General features: G+C 36.0%; 1 protein-coding gene across 8 annotated transcripts in view; it reads left to right on the top strand.

Moving 5' to 3' along the window:
- pcbp3 (poly(rC) binding protein 3) overlaps positions 1–15,886 on the top strand; it is a 76,108-nt gene extending 60,222 nt beyond the window's left edge. For 2 of the 8 annotated variants that reach the window (XM_060876894.1, XM_060876890.1), the window contains exons 12-16: positions 1,179–1,220; positions 4,588–4,663; positions 9,569–9,621; positions 10,761–10,930; positions 12,969–15,886. In XM_060876894.1, coding sequence (XP_060732877.1) covers positions 1,179–1,220; positions 4,588–4,663; positions 9,569–9,621; positions 10,761–10,930; positions 12,969–13,005 — 378 coding nt within the window. In that variant the 3' untranslated portion in view covers positions 13,006–15,886. Of the gene's footprint in view, positions 1–1,178; positions 1,221–4,584; positions 4,664–9,568; positions 9,622–10,760; positions 10,931–11,630; positions 12,430–12,968 lie in introns of those variants that run through there. The other 6 variants (XM_060876893.1, XM_060876889.1, XM_060876892.1 and 3 more) reach the window with 3 other exon arrangements.
- The last annotated feature ends 6,457 nt before the right edge of the window (positions 15,887–22,343 follow it).

Genomic DNA, 22,343 nt, shown 5'->3' with positions numbered 1-22,343 from the left:
CCTAAATGACACAGAGAATGTGCAGCACGGATAAACTCATATCCATCAACAGATCTCTCCTTATACAGTAGCTTATCGACCGGCCTTGACTAATAAAGATCTGGAAGCTTTTTACAGGCTGAAAATGACCCGAGATGTTCAACAAACTAGCAGAATGACGTTATAGTGATGTACAACACAGCATTTGTCATGATGGAATTCATTATGCCACAATGCAAGAGCTTTATTTAAATTATATTTAGCTTTATAGTACAGCTGTGGATGGAATTAAAAAAAATGTTGAAATAGCTGAATATTCTACGCAACCCCTAATGTATATGCAAAATGTTATTTTACACTTGTCCTGATCTCAAAAATGTGTTTTATTCTACCTGAATTTATACCTCAAGGATTATATTAACATCTTATATGCAAGCTCTTGTCAAGAAAGCTCTTCTCTCCCTTTAAATAAGATATCATATCCTTTTAATATGCCTAAAAAGCAAATCAAAATGTAAAAACAAATCGCAATTTCCATGTTTAAATGGAGCGGGATAAAACATACTGGACAAATTAAATTGAAAATAAATAATAAAATAAAATATGAGCACCAATGAAGGCAGATGATTTAAAGGGATATTTTATCAGCAAGTTTAACAGTCATTCCAACTCATTTGTTAACATGACTCACAGTGCAGTGTGTGCTTCTAATATATATAATCTGAATAGTATTATAATAAAAGCTCAATGAAGTGTTATGACTGTGTTGCACTCTTAACATTCCACTTACTTAACCTTATCTACTTCCATTTCATACAGCCATTAATTAATTATAGCTCAACCTTCGGATGGTGTCGGAACTCAAAGCAGAAATTATTAATGCGGTATTTTTTCTGAACGCAAGGCACAATAAACACATCACAACAAATTAAACAGTCGGTTTAAATAATTACCAACTGTCAGAGATCATTTGTGTGATTTTGAGATGAGGGAGATCCAATCCGGATTACATTTCAATTATTCATACTTGTGTACCAAGCTGATATTTCAAGCCTAGACATGAAAGCATGGGGTGTTAACAGGAGCTCTAGTGGTTATGCACCAACTGTTTATTGTTTAATAGGCTGCTGGGGGAAAAAAAAAAAAGAGGTGTTAATTTTTTTTTCCCCCTTTTTCCCTTTTCTCCTTTTCTCTCACAGGCTTACACTATTCAGGGACAGTATGCTATTCCACATCCAGATGTGAGTTCCTAACAGCTCTCCCTTTCCCCATCCCCACCTCCTATCTTCCTATCTGCATGGTTCTGTAGCTTTTCAACATGCATCTCTATTAATATTAAGCAATAATATTAATATGACATTTCTGATGTGTAATTTTTGTTGCGTTACAATCTGAAATTGGTCATGACATGAGCCCTCTGAGGTGTGGGCCAGACTTATTAGGACTTGGCCTGTCACATTCGAAAATGATACCATCGCAGGTCATCTGAGGACCAATTATTATTATTATTATTATTATTTCCATTCAGGGCTTTATAATGAAATTTTTCTAGTTTCTAAGCACAATATAAAATTTGTTATGCAAGTAAAATGGCAAATAGTAGAGTGGGGCTGCATGCAGAATATAATGTCAGTTAATGGTTATTGTGAGATTACAATTGGCAACATTTGTGATAAATTTTCAGTCTCAATTTTATACCAAGAGATGCTGACCAACCCCTGCTCATGCATTAATTTAATACAAGCTAATATATGTAAAATTCTTTTCAATCATGAATAAAATAAATAATAAATACTGAAACAAATGTCAGTAAATCCTGCTGTTAACCCTAGTGTTAAATAATGTTTTATGTAAGGAATAAAACACTTGTGTGCATGCTGTTATAGGAAAATAATCACTCATGGTGTAGTTTGATGCAGAAAAATAAATATTACATTACATAACAACAGCTCTTAAACAGTTTTTCAGTATAAACTGTGACATTCTACTTGTTTTGATAAACTATGGAATGAAAATAATCTAATCGCAGTATTTTTGTCTATATTGTGCAGGCCTACATTAGAGAATAGTTAAATTGAAGTGGTGTAATGGTGTTTAAAATACACTATTGTTCATTCGTACATCTTCAGTTAGTGCTTTATCTTGGTCAGGGTAGCGGTGAGTCCAGGGCATATCCTGGTGACACTGGACGTAAAGTGGGAAAACACGCTGGATGTCCGTTGTAGGACACCGTGTAGATTCACAATTAACAATTTAGCATAGCCAGTGCATGCTTATGGAGCAAATTCTTTCTTTCAGCTATCCGAGAACAATTTAGTCATGATCAATGCCTTTTCCATCATGATGGAGCACCTTGCCATAAGACAATAGTGGCTCAGGGAACAAAACCTAAAAATTTTGGGTCCATGGCTGAGAATCTCCCCAAACCTTAATCCCATTGAACAAACAAAAACCCACAAACTCCAAGCATTGATTATGCAAGAATGGACTGCCACCGGTCAGGATGTGGCCCAGAAGTTGATTGAAAGCATGCCAGGGCGAATTGCAGCCGTCTTGAAAAAGAACGGTCAACACTGCAATTATTGACTTTTTGCATTCACTTAATGTAATTGTCAATAAAAGCCTTGGACGCTTATGATATGCTTATAATTATACTTCAGTATATAATTCAGGAACATCTGACAAAAAGGTCTAAAAACACTTAAGCAGGAAACTTTGTGAAACTTAATATTTGTGTCATTCTCAAAACGTTTAGCCATGGCTGTAGACAGAAAACAAACAATCAACATCATCAGCAAAGAGTAGATGAAGAACTCCACCCAGGCAGTAACCCGAGCTCAGGACCGAACCCTGGGATCATGGAGTTACAAAGCAGAAAGGCATTGAATAGAACCATTTATTTTGTCACATATGCATTAAAGCACAATGAATTATTATTATTTTTTTTTTTTTTTTGCATATCCCAACTTTTTGAAGATTATAGGGTCAGCCATGATACAGCACTTCTGGAGCAGTGAGTGTTAAGGGCCTTGCTGAAGGGCCCAACAGTAGCAGTTTGGTCTTAAACCCCAGTCAACAATCCAGAGACTCAACCACTTGAGCCATCACTGCCGCATTCATTGTATAGAGATACACAGTATATTTGTAATGGAAATATTTAGAAAAAAGTGCTCATTAACATTAATTTCTATCACTATACAATGCTATTTATTGCTATAACATTGTTATTTATATCTATCCCATTAAGCCCTGCAATGAAAGCAAGCTAGCTAATTGCTGTAGTTTATACTCCAATCTAATCATTTTGTTGTTGTCCATATTATCATCTCTCACTGCTCTAGCCCTTTATAAATGCTAATGATCTGTCAATGACTCTCATGATAAACGATATAAAGCTTTTGATTAAACAGACTGGGTTACATAAGCAAACAGCAGACACCTTCCAAGTCCCCTTGAGCCTCATCATCATCTCCATTAATAATCAGAATGAATCTGTCTCAATAATAATCACATGCAGTGACATTAGTGTGCTTCATTCCCTCTCAGTTTACTTTGGTAGTGATTGATATTCAGGGAGAAACTGGAGGACATTACAATCACTCAAATGAAGCCTGAGCTTAAATTTTACCTGCTTTTAAACACAGATTTAGACGACAAACGCAGCACTATGCATCAGTCTTGGATTGTAAAGAACATATTGTTCAAATGAGTAAAGAGAAGCAATGGAAGAAAGTTCATATAGGGTTCAAGCATGCATCTGAGAGGATAGTGAGCATCATTTAACATTTAGAGATGCTCATATTTCAAGAATTAGTCATTTGTATCCAAAAAAAAGCCCTAAATATTTTATGAGAAAGAGCACTCTCTGATAAAACCTGCACAATAAAGCCCCAATTATACTGCCTTTTAAATATGCACGCACAGAATGACTGCAGCACGCTTCCTGTGGTTATTTTAAGCTTCATTTTTACACAACATTGACGGAAAATAAGTGCCTGTGTGATGCAATTCCACTGTAAACAGTGAGGGCAATATAACACCACGTGACATATGAACTCAATAAGCACTATGAATCATCTCAAAAATATCATTGTTATGTTCTAGACGTTTAATCCGTGCTACACTAACATGCATGCTTTTTAATGCAATATGCAGATCATTCCAACTATCATTACAACAGTGGAAACATTTTACAGTTTGACTTGATGAACAGACATGTTTTGGGTCTGACATGCCATCAAGTGGATGTTGTATTTATGTCGTACAGATGTGTGAACTGTGCTGACACTACTTCTCCACACACACACACACACACACTCACACACACACACACACACACACACACACACACACACACACACACACACAGAAATGTGACAAGTACAGTATAAACCAGCCTGAGACTTTCATTCACAGTGCCAGGCCAAGTCCTCCTCAAGCTGATCTCACTTTTTTGCTCTTTTTATGACTCTCTTTTGTTTCACCACTGTCACAGCTTCTTTTCCTCGTCTTCTCTTTATACTAGTTTTGGTTTCTTGATTTTCTCAGTGTGACCTGTGTTATAACAATAAACTCTTAGTTCTACTGTCCCTCCTACCCCCTCAGCAGTTGACCAAGCTCCACCAGTTGGCTATGCAGCAAACCCCTTTTACCCCCCTTGGACAGACCACCCCTGCTTTCCCCGGTACGTACCCACAAGCCCTTTCAGTCTCCTTCTCTTTGTACCTGTAGAAACACTCTTTTTGTCTTTTTCTTTCACTCTCTTTCTTTTATGTTTCCTCTTCTATTAATGTCACGCTTATTGACATGCCCCTGGTGGTTGCTCTTCACTTTGCTGTGACCTTTATTTATTTATTTAATTGTTTGTTTATTTATTTTTTTTGTTATTTTGACATTTTTTACTTATTTAGTTAATTATTTTATTTGCTTGAACAGCCTCTACTACTAGCTAAGATATAAAATAAATTAACAGAGTAGAGATTAGAAATGATCTCAGCATCAACAAAAAAAATGAAAGAGCTAAAGAATGAAAGAAAGAAAGATGGTAACTGTGTGCATGTGTGTATGTGTGTGCATGTGTGTTTACATTTTATCTCATTTTATACAACTGAATAATTGAGGGTTAAGGGTCTAGCTCAGGGACCCAGCAGTGTCAGCTCGGTGGAGCTGGGATTCTAACTCACAGCCTGCCGATGTGGTTGTCTAACCATTAGGTTACCACAGCCGCCTTGAATGGTGCATTTGTCATTTTCCATTCATACGTTGGTATTTTATTCATTTACTTATTTATTGATTTATTTGGAAATGTGCATGCTTTTGTTTTTGCCTCTTTATACTTTTAAAAGTAGTGCTTCAAAATGTAATTATATTCCCTGGTCATAATAAAAGCAGAAAATATTGCCCTTGTTAAGACTTTGTTAGTAAGCATGAAGCGCTCTCTACAATAAAGGTTGCGTAATACAGAAAATGGTTCTCTTGGACCTTTAAAGAACCATGATAATGGAACACTAGGCCATAAGAGCAGGTCTTATGAGAAACAAAGATATTTTTGTCTTTATTTACATATATTTTCCTAATTCTGAGCAATGCAGGACACCTTAACAACATGGGTTGCATTTTGTTTCAACTGCAAATTACTCTAAATCTCCTTATAAATCTCCTATTTACTGTAAATCCCCTTATATGGTAAGGTTACCAGGTAATGATAATCTTTGGGCATTTGTTAACGTTAAGTGGGATCAATCTGATTAGCGCATCGTTTCAGATTTAAAAGTCTGAGGATATAGATTTGCTTCCACATCTGATAAAAATGTAATTTTATGCCCAGATTTACAAAAGCTTACAAAAGAAGGACGCATATAGTAGTGTAGGCAGGCGAGAAAGTGGTAGCTCATTGGTTAAGGTGTTGGATTAGTGATTAGAAGGTCATGAGCTCAAATCCCAGGTCCACCAAGTGGCCACCACTGGCCCCCTGAGCAAGGTCCGTGACCTTTAATCGCTCACCTGTATAAATGAGATAATGGATAAAGGGAGTCTAAAAAAAATGCCTTAAATTTAAGGCATGTAATAATATACACTGATCAGCCATGACTAAAGCCACCTGTATAATATCATGTAGGTCCCCTTTGTGCTGCCAAAACATCTCTAACCCATCAAGACATGAACTCCACAAGAGTCCTGAAGGTGTGTTATAATATCTGACACCAAGATGTTCAGCAAATCCTTTAAGTTGCAAGGTGGTGCCTCCCTGGATCAGACGTCTTGGTCCACACGTCCCACAGATGCTGATTGGTTTGAGATTTGGGGAATTTGTAAGCCAAGTCACCACCATGAACTCTTTATCATGTTCCTCAATCCATTCCTGAACAATGTTTGGAGTGTGGCAAGGAGAATGTTCCTGTTGAATAAGGCCAGTGAAAGGATCTGCAAGAGTGTTTAGGTTGGGAATACATATTAAAGTGACAGCTACATTTCATGCCAGGATCCAAGATTTCCCAGCAGAACATTGCCCAGTTCATTCCTATAGTGCATTTTGGTGCCATCAATTCTTCAGGCAAGCGACGCACATAAATCTAGCCAAATGTGTTTAATCAGACCAGGCCACCTTCTTCCATTGCTCCATGGTCCAGTTTTGATGCTCATGCACACATTGTAGGTGCTTTCATTGGTGGACAAGGGTCAGCATGGACACTCTGACTAATCGGCAGCTATACAGTCTCGTACACAGCATGCCGCAATGCATTTTGTCTTCTGACAACTTTTCTATCAAAGCCAACACAAACATTTTCAGAAATTTGTGTTAAATACCACTGTGGGATCAGATATCCTTGCCTTCACTCACCAAGCACATCAGTGAGCCTTGGGTGCTTATGACCCAGTACATCGCCTGTTAACTTTCCTTGGGCCAATTTTAGTTCTGCGTAGCAATGCTCTGACCCAGTCGTCTAGGTATCACGATTTCCCAATTTATCAAAGTCACTCATATCCTTGCACTTGTTCGTTTTTCCTGCTTCGAACAAATCAACTGTAAGAACCGACTCTCCACTTGACAGGTGTCAGGGTAATGACATAATCAGTGTTATTCACTTCACCTGTCAGTCTGTTTAATGTTATGGCTGATCGCTGTATACCTCAAGCATAACTGCTGAAGAATGAATTTGCCAGAAGAATTGCCATGTGTAATATGCAATTTATTTTAAAATGGTTTCTTGATGGCCTGGTTCAACATTCATGCTGTATATTTTATCTAATGATTATGTATTAGATTATTTACATTCTGAAGAGGTTTTTTTTTTTCCATTTTTTTTGTTTACTTCCACCAGGTTTTCTACCAACAGATAAAACTGAATCAGGTTACGTTACAAATCATGACTGTATTTATATACACAGGATATCATGACTTAATATGAAATCTTTGGCAGCTCAGGAAAACTATTCACATGGTCAATTTTTAACATTTCCTTTTGCAGATATCTCAAACCCTGGTAAAATTATAGAATTTTTAAGATGCTCAGATGTCTACATTTCTAACCTATTCTACCTATGGGAAAAACATTTCTGACAAATTTTGAAGAATTAAAAATTTACAACAGGGAATGAGCTCTAAATTTAAATATTAGCATTGTCCATATCAGTTTAATCGCCTGAGATAAAAGCCACTCACTGCATTTATACACAAACCTTATTTTTAACTCGTTTACTTAATGTTATCATATACAGTATAGAAAAATCTCACCTACTCTTTTAATCTCAGTTTTAATTCAATTGATTCAATTTGTTTGCATAGCGCTTTTACAACGGACATCTTCTCAAAGCAGCTTATCAGGAATGCATTCAGAATAAAAAAAAATCTGAATAAAATTCATATAAAAGGTTCATATAAAACCTATTTTAGATTACTATGTTTTGAGTAAGTGAAAATTTTTGGACGATTTACAGTAATCATGAAATGGAAAATTATGAGCAAGGCCAGATCAAAAGTAGGGGGTTTTTACACCTGGTCACTTCATGCGTTTTCTGTGATCAGATAGCTATCCGATCGTATAAAGACCAGGTCTAAATGCCCTCCGAAACGGTTTCGAGACGGATAGAAATCCGATCGCTCAAACCACTTCAGGAGGTGGTCTGGGACGCATTTCAGATGAAACTGGACAGGTGTAAATGAATGTGGTTGTTCAAGCCACATACATCAGCGCTATACTCCTCCCAAACGGAAGTACGTCACTCGCAGGTGACTCGCGAGTCGTGCATCGCACCAGAAACAAATATGTTTCCCATCAGTGCTGGCTCTGATCTTTCACCCAGGTGTCTCGTTTAGTATTAAAATGCACTTAAATGCTGTTTTTTGTAGCAACCACATACACCAAAGCGTGTTGCATGTCAATTACCCCGGAAATGAGGTAAAATATATTTGCATATTGGGCGGGAGTAGAAAGATCGGATTGATATCCGATTCGCCAAGACGCGTTTATGTGGCCTAATGTAAATGGAACAGTTTTAACAAATCAGATAGCTATAAGATCAGAGAAAACACATGAAGTGACCAGGTGTAAAAAGGCCCTTACACAAGTCTAATCAGGGTGTGTGGACACTCTTCATCTCAATCATACTCAATCATGTATTGATGCAGGACGAACACGGTTCTGATTTACAAGTACAAACTGATTTGTCCATTTCACTGTTATAGCACGTTAAAACATTCACTGTCTGAGAAGAGCAGCTTAACTAGCAAGGATTTACACCAAAAGAGACTGAATTTGAGCCCCACATTTATAAACTGGCTCCTTGTACACCATGATCTTTGCAGAAGCAGTTGGCAAAAGTAAGATTAAAATGTAGTCAGCATTATTTTTGGTAGCCTGAAACAATTTTTAATTGAAGTAGAAAGTATATTATTGGCATGCCAGAGTTTATTTACAATTTCTTGTTTTACTGCAATCCATGTAACATTTTATAAAAGAGGTCCCGGATGTACCGGCTAGAAAATGAAATATATTTACTTGTATTGGACGTTACATGATTTTTAATACACGTTTGTTTGACGACACTGCATATTCACGCTCTGGACAAAGAAACGGAAGCCTCAGATAAGGCACTTAGTGAAAGCATAAAAATCATTTTTGAGAATGGACAACATTATTACAACTGAATATTCCAACAGTGAAATTTATGCAATTATGCAACACACCAGCAATCTGTTCCAAACTCCTCTGTTACAATAAGGGAAGAAATAGGTTTTCCTGTTCAGGTCTGTGTGTGTATGTGTGTGTGTGTGTGTGTGTGTGTGTGTGTGTGTGTGTGTGTGTGTGTGTGTGTGTTCGTGTGTGTGTGTGTTGAGAAAGAGAGGGAGATGATCAGCTCAGACTGGAGATATAGTGTTACTGCATGCATGGTCATGATTAAAACATCACTTCTGCATGCCAGAGATAATTAAATACGATCAGTCTTTGAATTTGGAAAAGCTTCTTGGCAGTATATCCTTATTTTTTTGCAAGCAGAATACAGTATGTGTATTTGTTTGTGTGTGTGTGCGCATGTGTGTGTGTCTTAATGTGGTCTCTCCCCAACCCTCACCTGCTCTTTGTCTCAGGTCTGGATGCCAGTCCCCCGGCCAGTACTCATGAACTCACCATTCCCAATGATGTGAGTATAAACAAACACACAATACACTAGTCCTATAAAGCAATGGCGCTACAGTTTGTTGTAAAGGTTTGTTTTTTCTACAGTGATGGAAAGCCATTGCATTTCTTCTTGTTATAGTTATTAACCTATATGACTACTCACAATTCGTTTACTTTCATTCCGACCCAGATTTACTTAAAAAATGTTAAAAATAAAAAAAAAATTCAGTCATACATACAATTCCCCATACATCAAGTCCCCATGTCTATGTAGAGTATTATTGTACACTTTGTCCTTTCTGTAGTAACAACGTGTTTGACGAACGCTCCACATTTAGGATTTTTGGAAGGAGTCTCCAGTTACATAGCTTAGAAACAGTTGCTGTTAAGTTGTACCTTTAAGTTGTACATTTAAGAGGTATGTCTGGAGGATAGAGGACTTTTCAGTTTCTCAGAAATATGAAAAACTTTTTTATTACTGGGGAAGGAGAGATTATACAGATTCAATTATACATGGATAGAACATGCATTATGATTCATAAAAATAGTGTTTTGTGTGGCTGTGTATAAATTGCTGCTGTGTATAAAAGGAATTATAGCATGCCGTGTTATTATTTTCCTGATACAACATGTGTGTATTGAGATGTTTATCTATTATGTGATTTGAGATGAGTGTTTTCATGATTCTAATAAGAAGACGATAAGCATCATATGCTGACACAGACTGATAGATCCGTTGCAGATGGATGGTTTAGATTAGATTGGATAGATCAGACCTGGGCTTGTGTAATCCTATCTGCAAAGGGCCTATGAGGGTGCAAGTTTTAATTCCAACCAAGCAGAAGCCACACCTGATTCCACCTGTTTAATCAGTTGATCTTGGCTTTCGATAGACTCAAGTGTGGCTGCTGTTTGGAGACTGGATTAGTTAGATTAGATTGATGGAAGTCTGTCACTAGCTGTGAGAGTAAATTATAGCAGTATGACAGTGTACTTTGGTAAGGAAGTCTGTAATATTCTGTTATACATGGGGTAATGTTTGGAATATACAAATTTGCATAGCAATTTAACCAAATTGCTTTTGATCCACCAAAGAGCTCTCCAGCTCTCTTTCCTAGAACATGATTTTGCATTTTAAAAGCCTTTACTATTTCTTCCCAGCTAATAGGCTGCATAATCGGGCGCCAGGGAACCAAAATCAACGAGATCCGTCAGATGTCTGGAGCACAGATCAAAATCGCTAATGCCATGGAAGGGTCATCAGAGCGCCAGATCACCATCACAGGAACCCCCGCCAACATCAGCCTTGCGCAGTACCTCATTAATGCAAGGTAAGTACCTCGGCCCCTTCCGCATTTCATCCACATTCACACTGTGTAAAAGATTCAAATCTCTCCTTCAATCTAATAAAGCAATGATCTGCAGGAAATGATCTGGAGTCACAGGGCTCTCACTATATTCACAAGGTTACTGCATATCAGTATGAGCTAAAGAGGTCTGTGGCAGTGCTTAGTGCCTTGCAAAAGTATTTATACCCACTAAACTTTTCCACATTTTGTCACATTACAACCACAACCAGAAATGTATTTTATTGGGATTTTATCTCAAAGACCAACACAAAGTGGTACACAACTGTAAAATGGAAAGAAAATTATAAATGGTGTCTAAAAGGTTTTCCAGCATACAGTTCAGTGGGTATGAATACTTTTGCAGGGCAGTGCATGTGCTTTATGTGGTTGCTTTAATAGTGCAAAGGATACTATTAAGTATCTTAGATAAAGATGCATTTCAAATCAGTTTTAAAAGTCTGCTTGCATTCTAAGCATACGTTGTCGGTTTTCGAGGGTCAGGCAAGTGTTTGTGACAGTAATATGAACACAGTACTGGAATGCAGGAAAGTTGTTTCATGAACGAAATAGGACATGAAGCTTCAGAGTCAAGTGTAAATGTCATATCATGTGTATACAGTGTGTGATGGTAGGCCTTGCAGGTGAGCAGCGGGGAATGTACTAATGGATATTGCTTCGACAGGTTCAGAGATGTGGCAGCCATGTGGATTGACCCCTCATCAATGACTACATCCTGAAGCCCAAAATCTGCTCTCATTATCTGAAGCAAACAGCAAGCCCCCACTCCCACCCGCACCCCCCACATTAACTCAATGTACCAGACTTTCCTCAATGTTCCCACCCCTTTCACAAGCCTCAACCTGTAGACTAACCTGTGTATACAGAATACTGTAAGAGAATAAGAACATCTTGTGCTATGTAGTGTTTCAGTAGTGTTTCAGCATGCTGAATGATTCTTCTGGATTGTCATTTACTATTTTTGTTCTGTTTATTAGTTCATAATTACAGAAGCCATGAACTTCACCGTCATTTAAACTATAACATAACTACGACTTTATAAGTCATCAGTTAAGACTGTCCATGACTATTTAAACAATGTTGATGTATCTTGTCAAATGAGTATCTCCTTATTTCAAGATAGTGACATTTTCTCAGCTATTATCTTCATTTTTCAAAATTACACCATAGAATATATCTTATTATTTCCAGATATTGTATTTATTACTTATTTTTTGTCATCTCAAGAGCTCTCATTATTTCAAGATCATTTTCCTTTTTGTTCTGCAGCGTCACACTGTGATATTACGTTGTAATAACGTTAACTGGAAGCAAAATAATAACCCAATATAACCCAATAATATCTTTCAATAAGTCAAAATAATATTTACAGACATTATTACATATTGATGTGGAACGATATCTGGATAGTTTTGAAAATCTTGAAATATGTTAAAATAATGATATACTTTACTGAAATAATAAATCACAATAACGACCTGGAACATTTCGTTTCTTTTCAAGTTGCAGTTTAGGACTTCTGTAAATTACGGTTAAGTAACTTTGTGTAAAAATAGAAAGAAAAAAAATAAATAAATTGATGGTGGTGAGAGGGGGTGGTGGGGTGGGGAGTTAATATGTGGTTGGTACCTACAGTAGTAGCATATGCTGCCAAGCAGGGCTTGAGTACGGTTTATTCTCCTCAGATAGTTTTGATATTAGATTGCTTTCTCTTGTCAAATCCTGCGACTACAATGGTGGCTGTTCTTTCAATTTGATTTCGATTCAAAAGACGTTTTTTATTTATTTATTTATTTTTGCTTCACTGTTATCTTCTTGAATGCATCAATAAATACAAATGCATGAACACTGTGCAAAAAAAAAAAAAAAAGGTTCAAGTTTCAAGATTACTACTAAAGTTTCAAAAATAATTTAAAATTATTTTATTTACTCTACTTTTCTGTCTCTCCCTACTGACCCTACCCCTGTCCTCTCCCTGTCCCTCCTCTCCTGACTGTTTTAGGCTGACGTCTGAAGTCACTGGAATGGGCTCTCTCTAATTTCTACCCATCATCCTTCACTGCATCACATGACCCTTGAGCCAATGGCATTACACCTTGGTTATTTTTGTTTCTCTTCCTCTGTACTAGTTTACCCTGAATTTTAAATTATTATAACAATTTTAGATTCTATAATCTCTGTCTGTTCCGAATCGGCAGTTCGTGTTGTTCTTACCGCTCCTGCATTGTTATCTGAAAACTCCCCTGTTTTTATTTTTCCTACCCTTTTAATTTTAAAGAACACTTAACTTTTTTGACACTCTAGTACCTTTCATGTCACCATATTTTGTCACTGTGAGTCATTCATGTCGTCTGTTTTCTTTTTTTTTTTCTTTCTTTACTTTTCTTTCTTTTCTTTTCAATCCATATTCTGCTGTGCTGCTGGATCTGCACTGCTGGTTTCAAAATTAATGTATTACAGCACTAATAAGTAGTCAGTAGCTCACAATGGCGCAGACTTCCACGTCACACGCTGATGTAATGCCAGGAACAAATCTAGAGATTAAGGACCTTTCTTTGACACAACACACACCGTCCGTCTTCAGGCTGATATCCGCTTTCACTTTCAGAGCTTCTGAGGACATAAATAATAAATTATATATAAATAACTAGTTATAGCACATGGAATAGGAATGAGCCGGTGTAGCTTGTGTCCTCACTAAAAATATATTCAAATTAAATGTGAACATTTCTCAAAATTATAATTGATATATTAATATAAGCCTCTATGTTATTATAGTATATTTAATGTACTAAATCTTTTACAAGAAAAAGTGGAATAATTGGTTTGCTGATGTCTTTGCAAGTGTAAATGATTCATGATTCATTTTGATTCATTTCTAGAGCATTTTTTTCTAATGCAGGTAAAAGGTCTGTAGGCTTCTGAGTGCTTTTTGAACACTAACCTAAACTGCAGCTCATACACAGCAACATGTTTCCCAGATGTTTCTCATCAACTACAGTACTGTGTCTGGAATCAGCGAGATTCATTTAGGGCCAGAAAGTGAAGATAGTTTTGAAGATAGAAGATTTGATGGGTTTGGGTGAAAATCTCTACATTGTACCATTAATCAGCCCTGTTGTGAGACCAAGTAATGTAATAAAAAAAAATCCTTTGGCACAAATTGGGATCTGAGCATCTACATTTGTAATTCATCACAGATTTTTTTTATTTTTTTATTTTTTGGCATTAATTTTTCAAATCGCCACCTGCTTTTTATTTATTTATGTAATTTTTTTGTAATTCATCAGAAATTTTTCACCATTCAGTTTTAATTCAAACCACCATCTGATTTTTTTTTTTTTTTCTGGCTTTCCAATGTTCAGTCCTGAGCTTTAATCTCTTTCATTCTCTGCTTCGTTTATCATTTGTTTTGGCAATTTCTTAGTATAATCAGCATCATTGTTAACACTTTGTAACCTGCATCTCTGTGAAATCTCCAGTAATTTCCTGAGCTACTCTGTGTGTGTAATCTGGAGTTATATTGAGACCCTTTCAGAGCCAAATGTGTAGCATTTTGGAAATGTTCGGATCCGTTTGGCCGGTTTTAGCTCTGGTCGTCAGCTGTTCTTCTAAAAATGACACTCTGAACCACAAAGCCCTGTCAAGCACACATGACAACAGCAAATAGACTCTATTATACTGTGTTTCCAGCTTAGTGTTTAAATCTTAAATGAACCTCAGTGTGCACCTCAGTGTCAGATTAAAGGATTTGATACTCAGGCTGAGTTGAATGTAATTCTTTCATCGACTATTCTTTAAACAGAGTCTGTAATTCTGTTTTCCCCTCAAAATGTTCTTCAAATCAGAAGGATCACTTCCTGACCCGGTTTTCAAGACTCAGATTAAGTAAGTGCAGTAAAGTAGATTAGAATTTGACTGTATTTGTTTAGCATCAAGTAGGCTTTCAATCTGGGATTAGACTTAATCTGAGTCTGACAGAACACTTATGAAACCAAATATCTATCCATAAAGGAAACTGTTTTTATGCTTTAAACATTCTAAAAGTACACAGAGATCACATTTGATGTGAGAGGGTTTAGCAAACAATCCAGTTATATGCAACCGAATGTTATTCCACTACGCAACACGCTCAGATGTAATCGGACAAAAATCTGAAGTTTTTTAGCCAGTTCTTTTCAGCTGTGAACACAAACGTATGCACACAGTCATCTCCAGCCAGTAACACACTCCACATGACCGAGATGATGTAATATTGTCGTTTTAAATGAGTTAAGTTTGTTGAAATGTAAATGTTATTATAATTCTGTTAACGTCCGTGTCAGTAACACGCTAGACATACTTTTATTAAATGTCACATACATTATATTTTGCACTGAGTTGAAATGTAGGATTTTTGTGTGAGTGTCTTAGGCTGTAATTAAACATTAATTTAGATTGTATGTTTCAGCAAGACTGTGTCTTGTAATATTCATATGGAATGTTCTTTTTGTTATGTTTTGGGTATATAATGTGCCGTGCTGTAGCTCATTATACAGAAGCATAATATTCTCACATCTTAGTACTTGCATTATTTATTATTATTTATTATTATCATTATTATTATTATTACATCTACAACAATGCAATAAAATAGGTGTTTCATGATGTTTTAAATCAGTTAGTTATATACAGTGCCATCACGTTTATTTATTTATTTTTTTGCTTTTTTTTTTTTTTTTGCTTTATCACCTTGCATTTTCATGTCTTCATTAAAAACACTGCATTTATTATCGTATTACTTTTTGTGACACCTAATAGCTTATTAACTTACTGAGCATTACATGGAAAACATGCAAATCTGATTTCAGTCAATTATCGTCTTTCATATATGGTTTCTGTTGTACTAGAGCAGCAAAAAAAAAAAAAAACAACCAAGGGCCCTTTTCCTCTTTGTGCTTCTGTAAATTATGCTGTTTGGAGTATTTACTTAACATTGCATAAATCGCTGCTTGCAGATCTATATTAGTTTTAAAAGATTGAGCTTAGGTTACCTTTAAAATGTTTTGTAAAAGGAAATAAAGTTTGGTTTTTCCCTTGATATTGTTTGGGTGTGTCTCTTAGTAGTGATTTTAGCATAACTAATGTTAAAACTGTTTTATCTACAAATTATGGCTCATTTCTTACATGGAAGCAGGTAGCATTTGACTTATATACTACTACAAACAAGGAGGATTACAAAAGACTGAAAATCTTTGTCTTCTTACCTTAGGCTATGGTATGGGCTACATGCAATACTTTTTTTTCTGCACATAACTGCTGCATTGTGGGTCCCTTTTTTGTTCATTAATAAAATGAACAAAATAAAATACTTATTTGTTTATGAAAGAATATCATTTTCTTTCTTTAAATAATACATGCAAACTAAATCACACTCACACAAGATCCAGTGAATATAAAAAAGGCCACAATACACAAAATCAACACCATGAACAAGTTTGTGATTTTTAAGTAGAAAAAAATTCAGGACAAAAACAAAAAAGCTTTAATATTTGTACACAGAGTTTTAAATGATGAACCTTTTAGGATAATGCAGTAATTACATTTTTGGCTATTTATTTTGTAGTCATGGATTGAATGGATGTATCAGCGCAGGTGAGTTTATTTAACAGTTCAACAAATGTCATTTATTTATTTATTTATTATATTATTTATTTACTTTTTTAAATTGAAAAATTACCTTTTTTGTTAAATTGAACGTAAAACTTTACCTATATATTAAACCTATTGATCTGTGTCCTCATGTCTATATACCTGGGCCTTTTTTGTGCATAAAATTGGTTCCCTTGCATATATGATTGATATATTCCGCAAGTAGACGATATGTTATAAACTCTTTCCTTCCACTAGAGGGCTCTGAATGTTACAATGCAGGTTAATGAGCCCAGTCTAACTTGGCTGAATGTGTACACTGTAATCATATTGCAGTAATTACAACATAATATTAACTAATGGACTGCATCTCCCTGGAACAAAGAACTATTAATGGCTCTGGAATCGGCCTGCACAAATTGGGTAATTACCAAGCTGTTTGGAAATTAATAGTCATTTTTGTCTAGGTCAGAAGGAGGTTATTGTGAGAGTAATGTACTGTACTACTGGAGGAATCCCCTTGAACAAGCACATGGAGAACATTAATAATAATAATAATAATAATAATAATAATAATAATAATAATAATAATAATAATAGTCATGCATGCATGACTATGTGTGTCATTAGATGGGATGAAGATAGAAGCTTATATCTACACTGGAACTGAAAGGTAGCTCACTCTAGATTTATCTACAATGGGTTCAGAGGTAAACTTTAAAATCGCTCTGTTGAGCAGCTTTATGTGATACCAGTACATCCTGGTACTTATGTGATTTTGACCATTTTCACATGAATGGTGAATGGTTCCACATGGTTACCCTAAAGATAAAGAAAAGATAAAAGACCAGAAAATCTAAGTGTATGTCCAAAACCTACTCTTTCAAGAGTGGATAATCTCTCACAGACACTGTAGACATGTATTTTAGAACTGCTGTGGTAATCATAAAGACTATTGCTCATAATAAACATAAACCTTTCAGCACACTTAGTAACTTTATAGTATACAGCTGTGGTAGAGAGTATGACCAGTTTTATTAGGCTTTATTTAGAATCCCATTATCCAGTGTCAGGCAGAAGAGAATGGAAAATCTTTGAGTCTGGTTCAGCTCAAGATTTCTTCTTCTTTACATTTCCGTTCAACTGAGAAGTTCAAGAGTTTTATATGTTTAGCTCTTTTAACAGTGAACATTGTCAGTGTCACAAAGCAGCTTTATAAAAATATAAAAATTCAGAATAGAAATGGTAAAGTTTAAAATTTCTATTTAGATTTATTTCTAATGAACAAACCAGAGGTAATAGTGCCAAGGAAAAACTCCCTGAGATGATATGAGGAAGAAACCTTAAGTGGAACCAGACCCTAAAGAGAACCTTATCCTCAAATCTGGGTGACACCAAAGAGTATGATTATAAATCATGTCCTTTCTACAGTACAACTGTATACAGTATAGTCAAGTGGAGTTTTTGAGCACCTTATAAGTATACACATTCTTTTTTCTTGCCGCTGATCTGATGTGTCAATGCTACATACCAATTTCTTTAAAACTGTGTTATTGTAACATTAAAAGAGCTACAGTATGTTGATGATGGCACCAATCTAAATGAAATAAGATTGTGATCTCTTTGCTTGGCCAAAGCTTCTATCCTCAGGGATACGCACTGTGCTTGGAGTAACAGTCCCAGTGAAGCATCATGTTTCCAAATTAGCACCATGGCTCCAGGGAAAAGCTGAGGTCACATCCAGACTGCCTCTGTTCCTTCTCCAATCAAGTTTACTCTTGTCTGAAAATAAGATAAAGCAGCCCCTGATTGCTTTCCCCAAGTCCCCAAAAGCATTTGCTAGACTGAATCCCTTCCACCAGGAAAATAAATAAATTAAATATGAAAAAAAGTGTAAAGCAAGATAAACATGCCAGCGTAGCAGGGTTCAGTGTGTTATCTCTGCCAGTTGGCTTGGATATTAATCCGACATATGACTTTCAATTTATTGTATGACTTGACAGCAAGCACACGCACACGCGCGCACACACACACACGCACACATGCACACACTTTTATAAAAAAATGCCCACCCATTTTTTTTTTTTACCTCTTTCATTTTTTATTTTATTTTATATATAGTTGATTTACTCGGCTTGTAATCTAAATTAGAAACTAATATTAAACATATGCATAATTACACCATCTGTCCAAAAAATTTGATGTTAAAATACTCTACAGATGTTTACTCCATCCCAATTACAAGCAATATAAACAGCATATATGGTTAATATTTGCCCTTTACCTTTATTACACCACATTTTTTAATTCAAATTTAATCAAGTTATGAGTGGGAAAAAAAATCAACAAATTTACAAGGAAGCAAAGTTTTTCCAAAACTATTGATGTTTATGAATATGGATCCCACAGACCCGAACAACATACAAGGGATAAACACAGAAATCAGTTCAATGCAGTTTTATTTGTGTAGCGTTTTCAACAATAGACCTTGTACTGGTCAAAGATTTTGAATACAGAATATCTGGATATAGAAAAAAGACTGAAAAGGAAATCCATCCTCTTCTGGATGACACAGGAAAGTAAAAAACTAAATCATTCCACAATTATATATCCTAAAGTCAAATAATGCTTTGTATGTTACAAGGATATGTAGTGAATAATAGTCCTTAATGATTGAAGCAGTCAATGTACGTCGCATACTTGTTGCTGAGTAATGCAAAGAACACAAAGTTTAAACTCTGTTTTAAATGCGTTTGGAATTTTATTGTGGATATTCTCATCTGCCTAACTTCAACATATCAACATACCGCTAGTCAGTTTCCTGTAATATCCATAAAATGCTTCAGAAAGAGCCAACGTTTTACAGTAATGCCTCAAAGACCTCAAGAGTTCATGCTCTGCCTACCAAGGGCATGTTTCTCCTCATTCGGGATGTTGTTTTTCAGCAGCCTTTTTACATTTGTAAGAATGTTACTGTAGATGATTAAATTAAAAGTAGCCCCTTGAGGACTGCCTTGAACAAAGTTGTAATTAAAGTCAATACATAATAAGTCTCAATAAGTCCCACATGCACTTTCAAGCTGGTATGTAGGATAAAACTAGCAAATCATGGAATAGTGTGATTCTATAATATGTCAAACTAATTAGTTATATAATGCAGGTACAGAGCCTAAGCAGCCCAGGAGCTTGTGTGTTTCCATGTGTGTTTACAAGATAAGACCCATAATTTGCTGACAGCTGCTATTTTAGGATGCCAAAATCTATGGATAAAATTTTACCATTTGCATGACGAATCTATCAGATGAACACATATTTAAGCATAAAATCATCATCAGTTTTCGATTAGTTACACAATACAACACAGCTCTATGAATATATTTAGTATGCTCATATTACATTCATTAATTCTAGAGAGAATCCATTTAAATTCATTTTCTAATGACATGGCAGAACTCCCTGGCACCATTAAGCCCAGTGGGCTTGTCTTATTTCCACATGCTTTACAAATTCTCTTCTTTCACTTCAATAATTTTTCCCCTACTGCACTTTTCCTTTTAGTCTATTGAACATTTGTTTGAGGTTCTGTAGATGTTATTGATTTAGCATAAAAGCATGTGTTTCAGAATCATATTTGAGAAGATCAGAAGTTGACTTTTTTGACCTTTAAAAAGCTCTGAAGTGCATACGAGTTGGATGTGGCAGACCAAGAAGATGTCCAGCTTTGTGTGATCAGACCATTTACCTGTGAGGGCCAGTAATTGTGATGCATCTGCTGGGACAAAAGGTCTTTCTAATCAGGATCCATTAAAGAAAAGATGGAGATGGATTTGCTTTGTCATAGCATCGCTGCGCTTGAATTAGCAAAATGGTTGCAGAAGCAGATTTCACTCCTGCCATTTAACACATGCAATTTGTCTATGAAACAGATTTGAGCTTGGGGAATTCAAGGTCTGGATGTACTTAAAGGGAAAGTGAACAATTTTAATGAACAACTAGGGACAGTTTGCCCATGTTAATGCGTTGCTTTGTTTAATTCATTGGGCACACTGGCTTTACATGTCTCAGCTGAACAAAGTGTGCCATGGTCCAAGTACTGCTTAGGTAACCTAAACAGATATACACAGATAATGTAAGAAATTTTGCTAGCACTATATCGGAAGCAAACACTGGGTGTAAGCCTATTATAAAGCAAAGCTGGACCTTTATGAAAGGCTTATATCACAACTCATCAGGACCAATAGGTGTTTTATGTAGCGTGAAATTGACTTTAACTGAGAGAGAGAGAGAGAGAGAGAGAGAGAGAGAGAGAGAGAGAGAGAGAGAGAGAGAGAGAGAGAGAGAGAGAGAGAGAGAGAGAGAGAGAGAGAGAGAGAGAGAGAGAGAGAGAGAGAGAGAGAGAGAGAGAGAGAGAGAGAGAGAGATTTTTTTGAACTTCAGTTACTAAGTGATAAACAGTTTAGATACTTGTAGTTATTACTTCTCAAACACTTATTAAAAACTCAAATGTCAACTAAAAGAATGAATATGTGTAACAAAGAGTCGGCAGAATCCATTTGCAAGACAAACACAGCTTTATTATTTCCACAGGAGGAATAATCCAAATCGTGAGGGTCTTTTCACAATGTGCAAAGGACCAACTACCAACTTAGTGTCAAAATATAATATTTAAAAATACAGTCAAATATATTTACTGTATATAAGACTCTTTAAATGAAGCAAATACTCTTTACATAAAAGGTTAACAAAGTTCCTTCTGTGAACTATAAATAAAAGTCATTCTCAATTATGGTTAGTCAGATTAACAGTTTCGCCAGCAGCTCTGGCTGCAAGGTAAATTTACAGGTTTATATTTATTCATTTGAATATGTTTTGTTTGGAACAAATCTTGCAATTGTTGATGCAGTTTTATGTGGGGACACGTTTTGAACGAACTCCGGTGTCTGTGTTTTGTAACAGCCAGCAGCAATGCTGTTTCTTTAACTTTTCTGGCACAGGAGAGTCTTCAGGATTTTGTCACTTTCTGGTTTCTCAGCCACATGGCAAGCTTCACCTATTTGACTTATTCATTTAAAGAGAAATGAAAGAAAAAGTCTGCTGCAGTTTAACAAACAACAGAAACAAACTTGTTTTGTGCACTCCACAACAATAAAAATGAATTTTTATTTAGCCACCTTATAAAAGTAGCACAATCTCTCAACTGGTGGTTGTGGTAAAGAAGCATGGCATTTCCTGATCTATGGCTGTGATGCCACACAGCCACTCTACCATAAGCACCATGGTCAGCAAGGTTGTGGACGCATGACCAGTCCAAATCACCTAAGGTCAGGGAGTGAAAATTGCATTGTTACTCTGTGGTTGGCTGCTAGGAAGACAAGAGACCAGGAACAAGAATAAAAAAAAAAAAAATGCCTGAGGTAGACTGTGCTCCAGTTTGGCAATGAGCCTGTAACCCATGTATGATTTTGTTTGCAGTCCAGTAGCCAGAATTGAACAATAGCCTCCTTCTTTTCTCCCTTCAATATGACTCACCACTACGGACAAAATGTTCAACTCACACATGGTTTTCAGGGTTTTTATCCCATCACAAATCTCATTAGGTTTTAAAAATATGCTAAATGGAAATCTGCACAATTCCTCAGCGTCAAACCAATGAAAAATAACCTTTCATCAAAATGCAGACACAGGGCAGCAAAAATAATATTAGTCAATGTCACTGTAGGCCATTTTACAATCAGGTCATTTTTCT

Source organism: Tachysurus vachellii, chromosome 8, assembly GCF_030014155.1.
Source record: "Tachysurus vachellii isolate PV-2020 chromosome 8, HZAU_Pvac_v1, whole genome shotgun sequence".
Classification (NCBI taxonomy): domain Eukaryota; kingdom Metazoa; phylum Chordata; class Actinopteri; order Siluriformes; family Bagridae; genus Tachysurus; species Tachysurus vachellii.
Note: the sequence above shows the minus strand (reverse complement) of the source record. Positions and strands in the feature narration are given on the sequence as shown.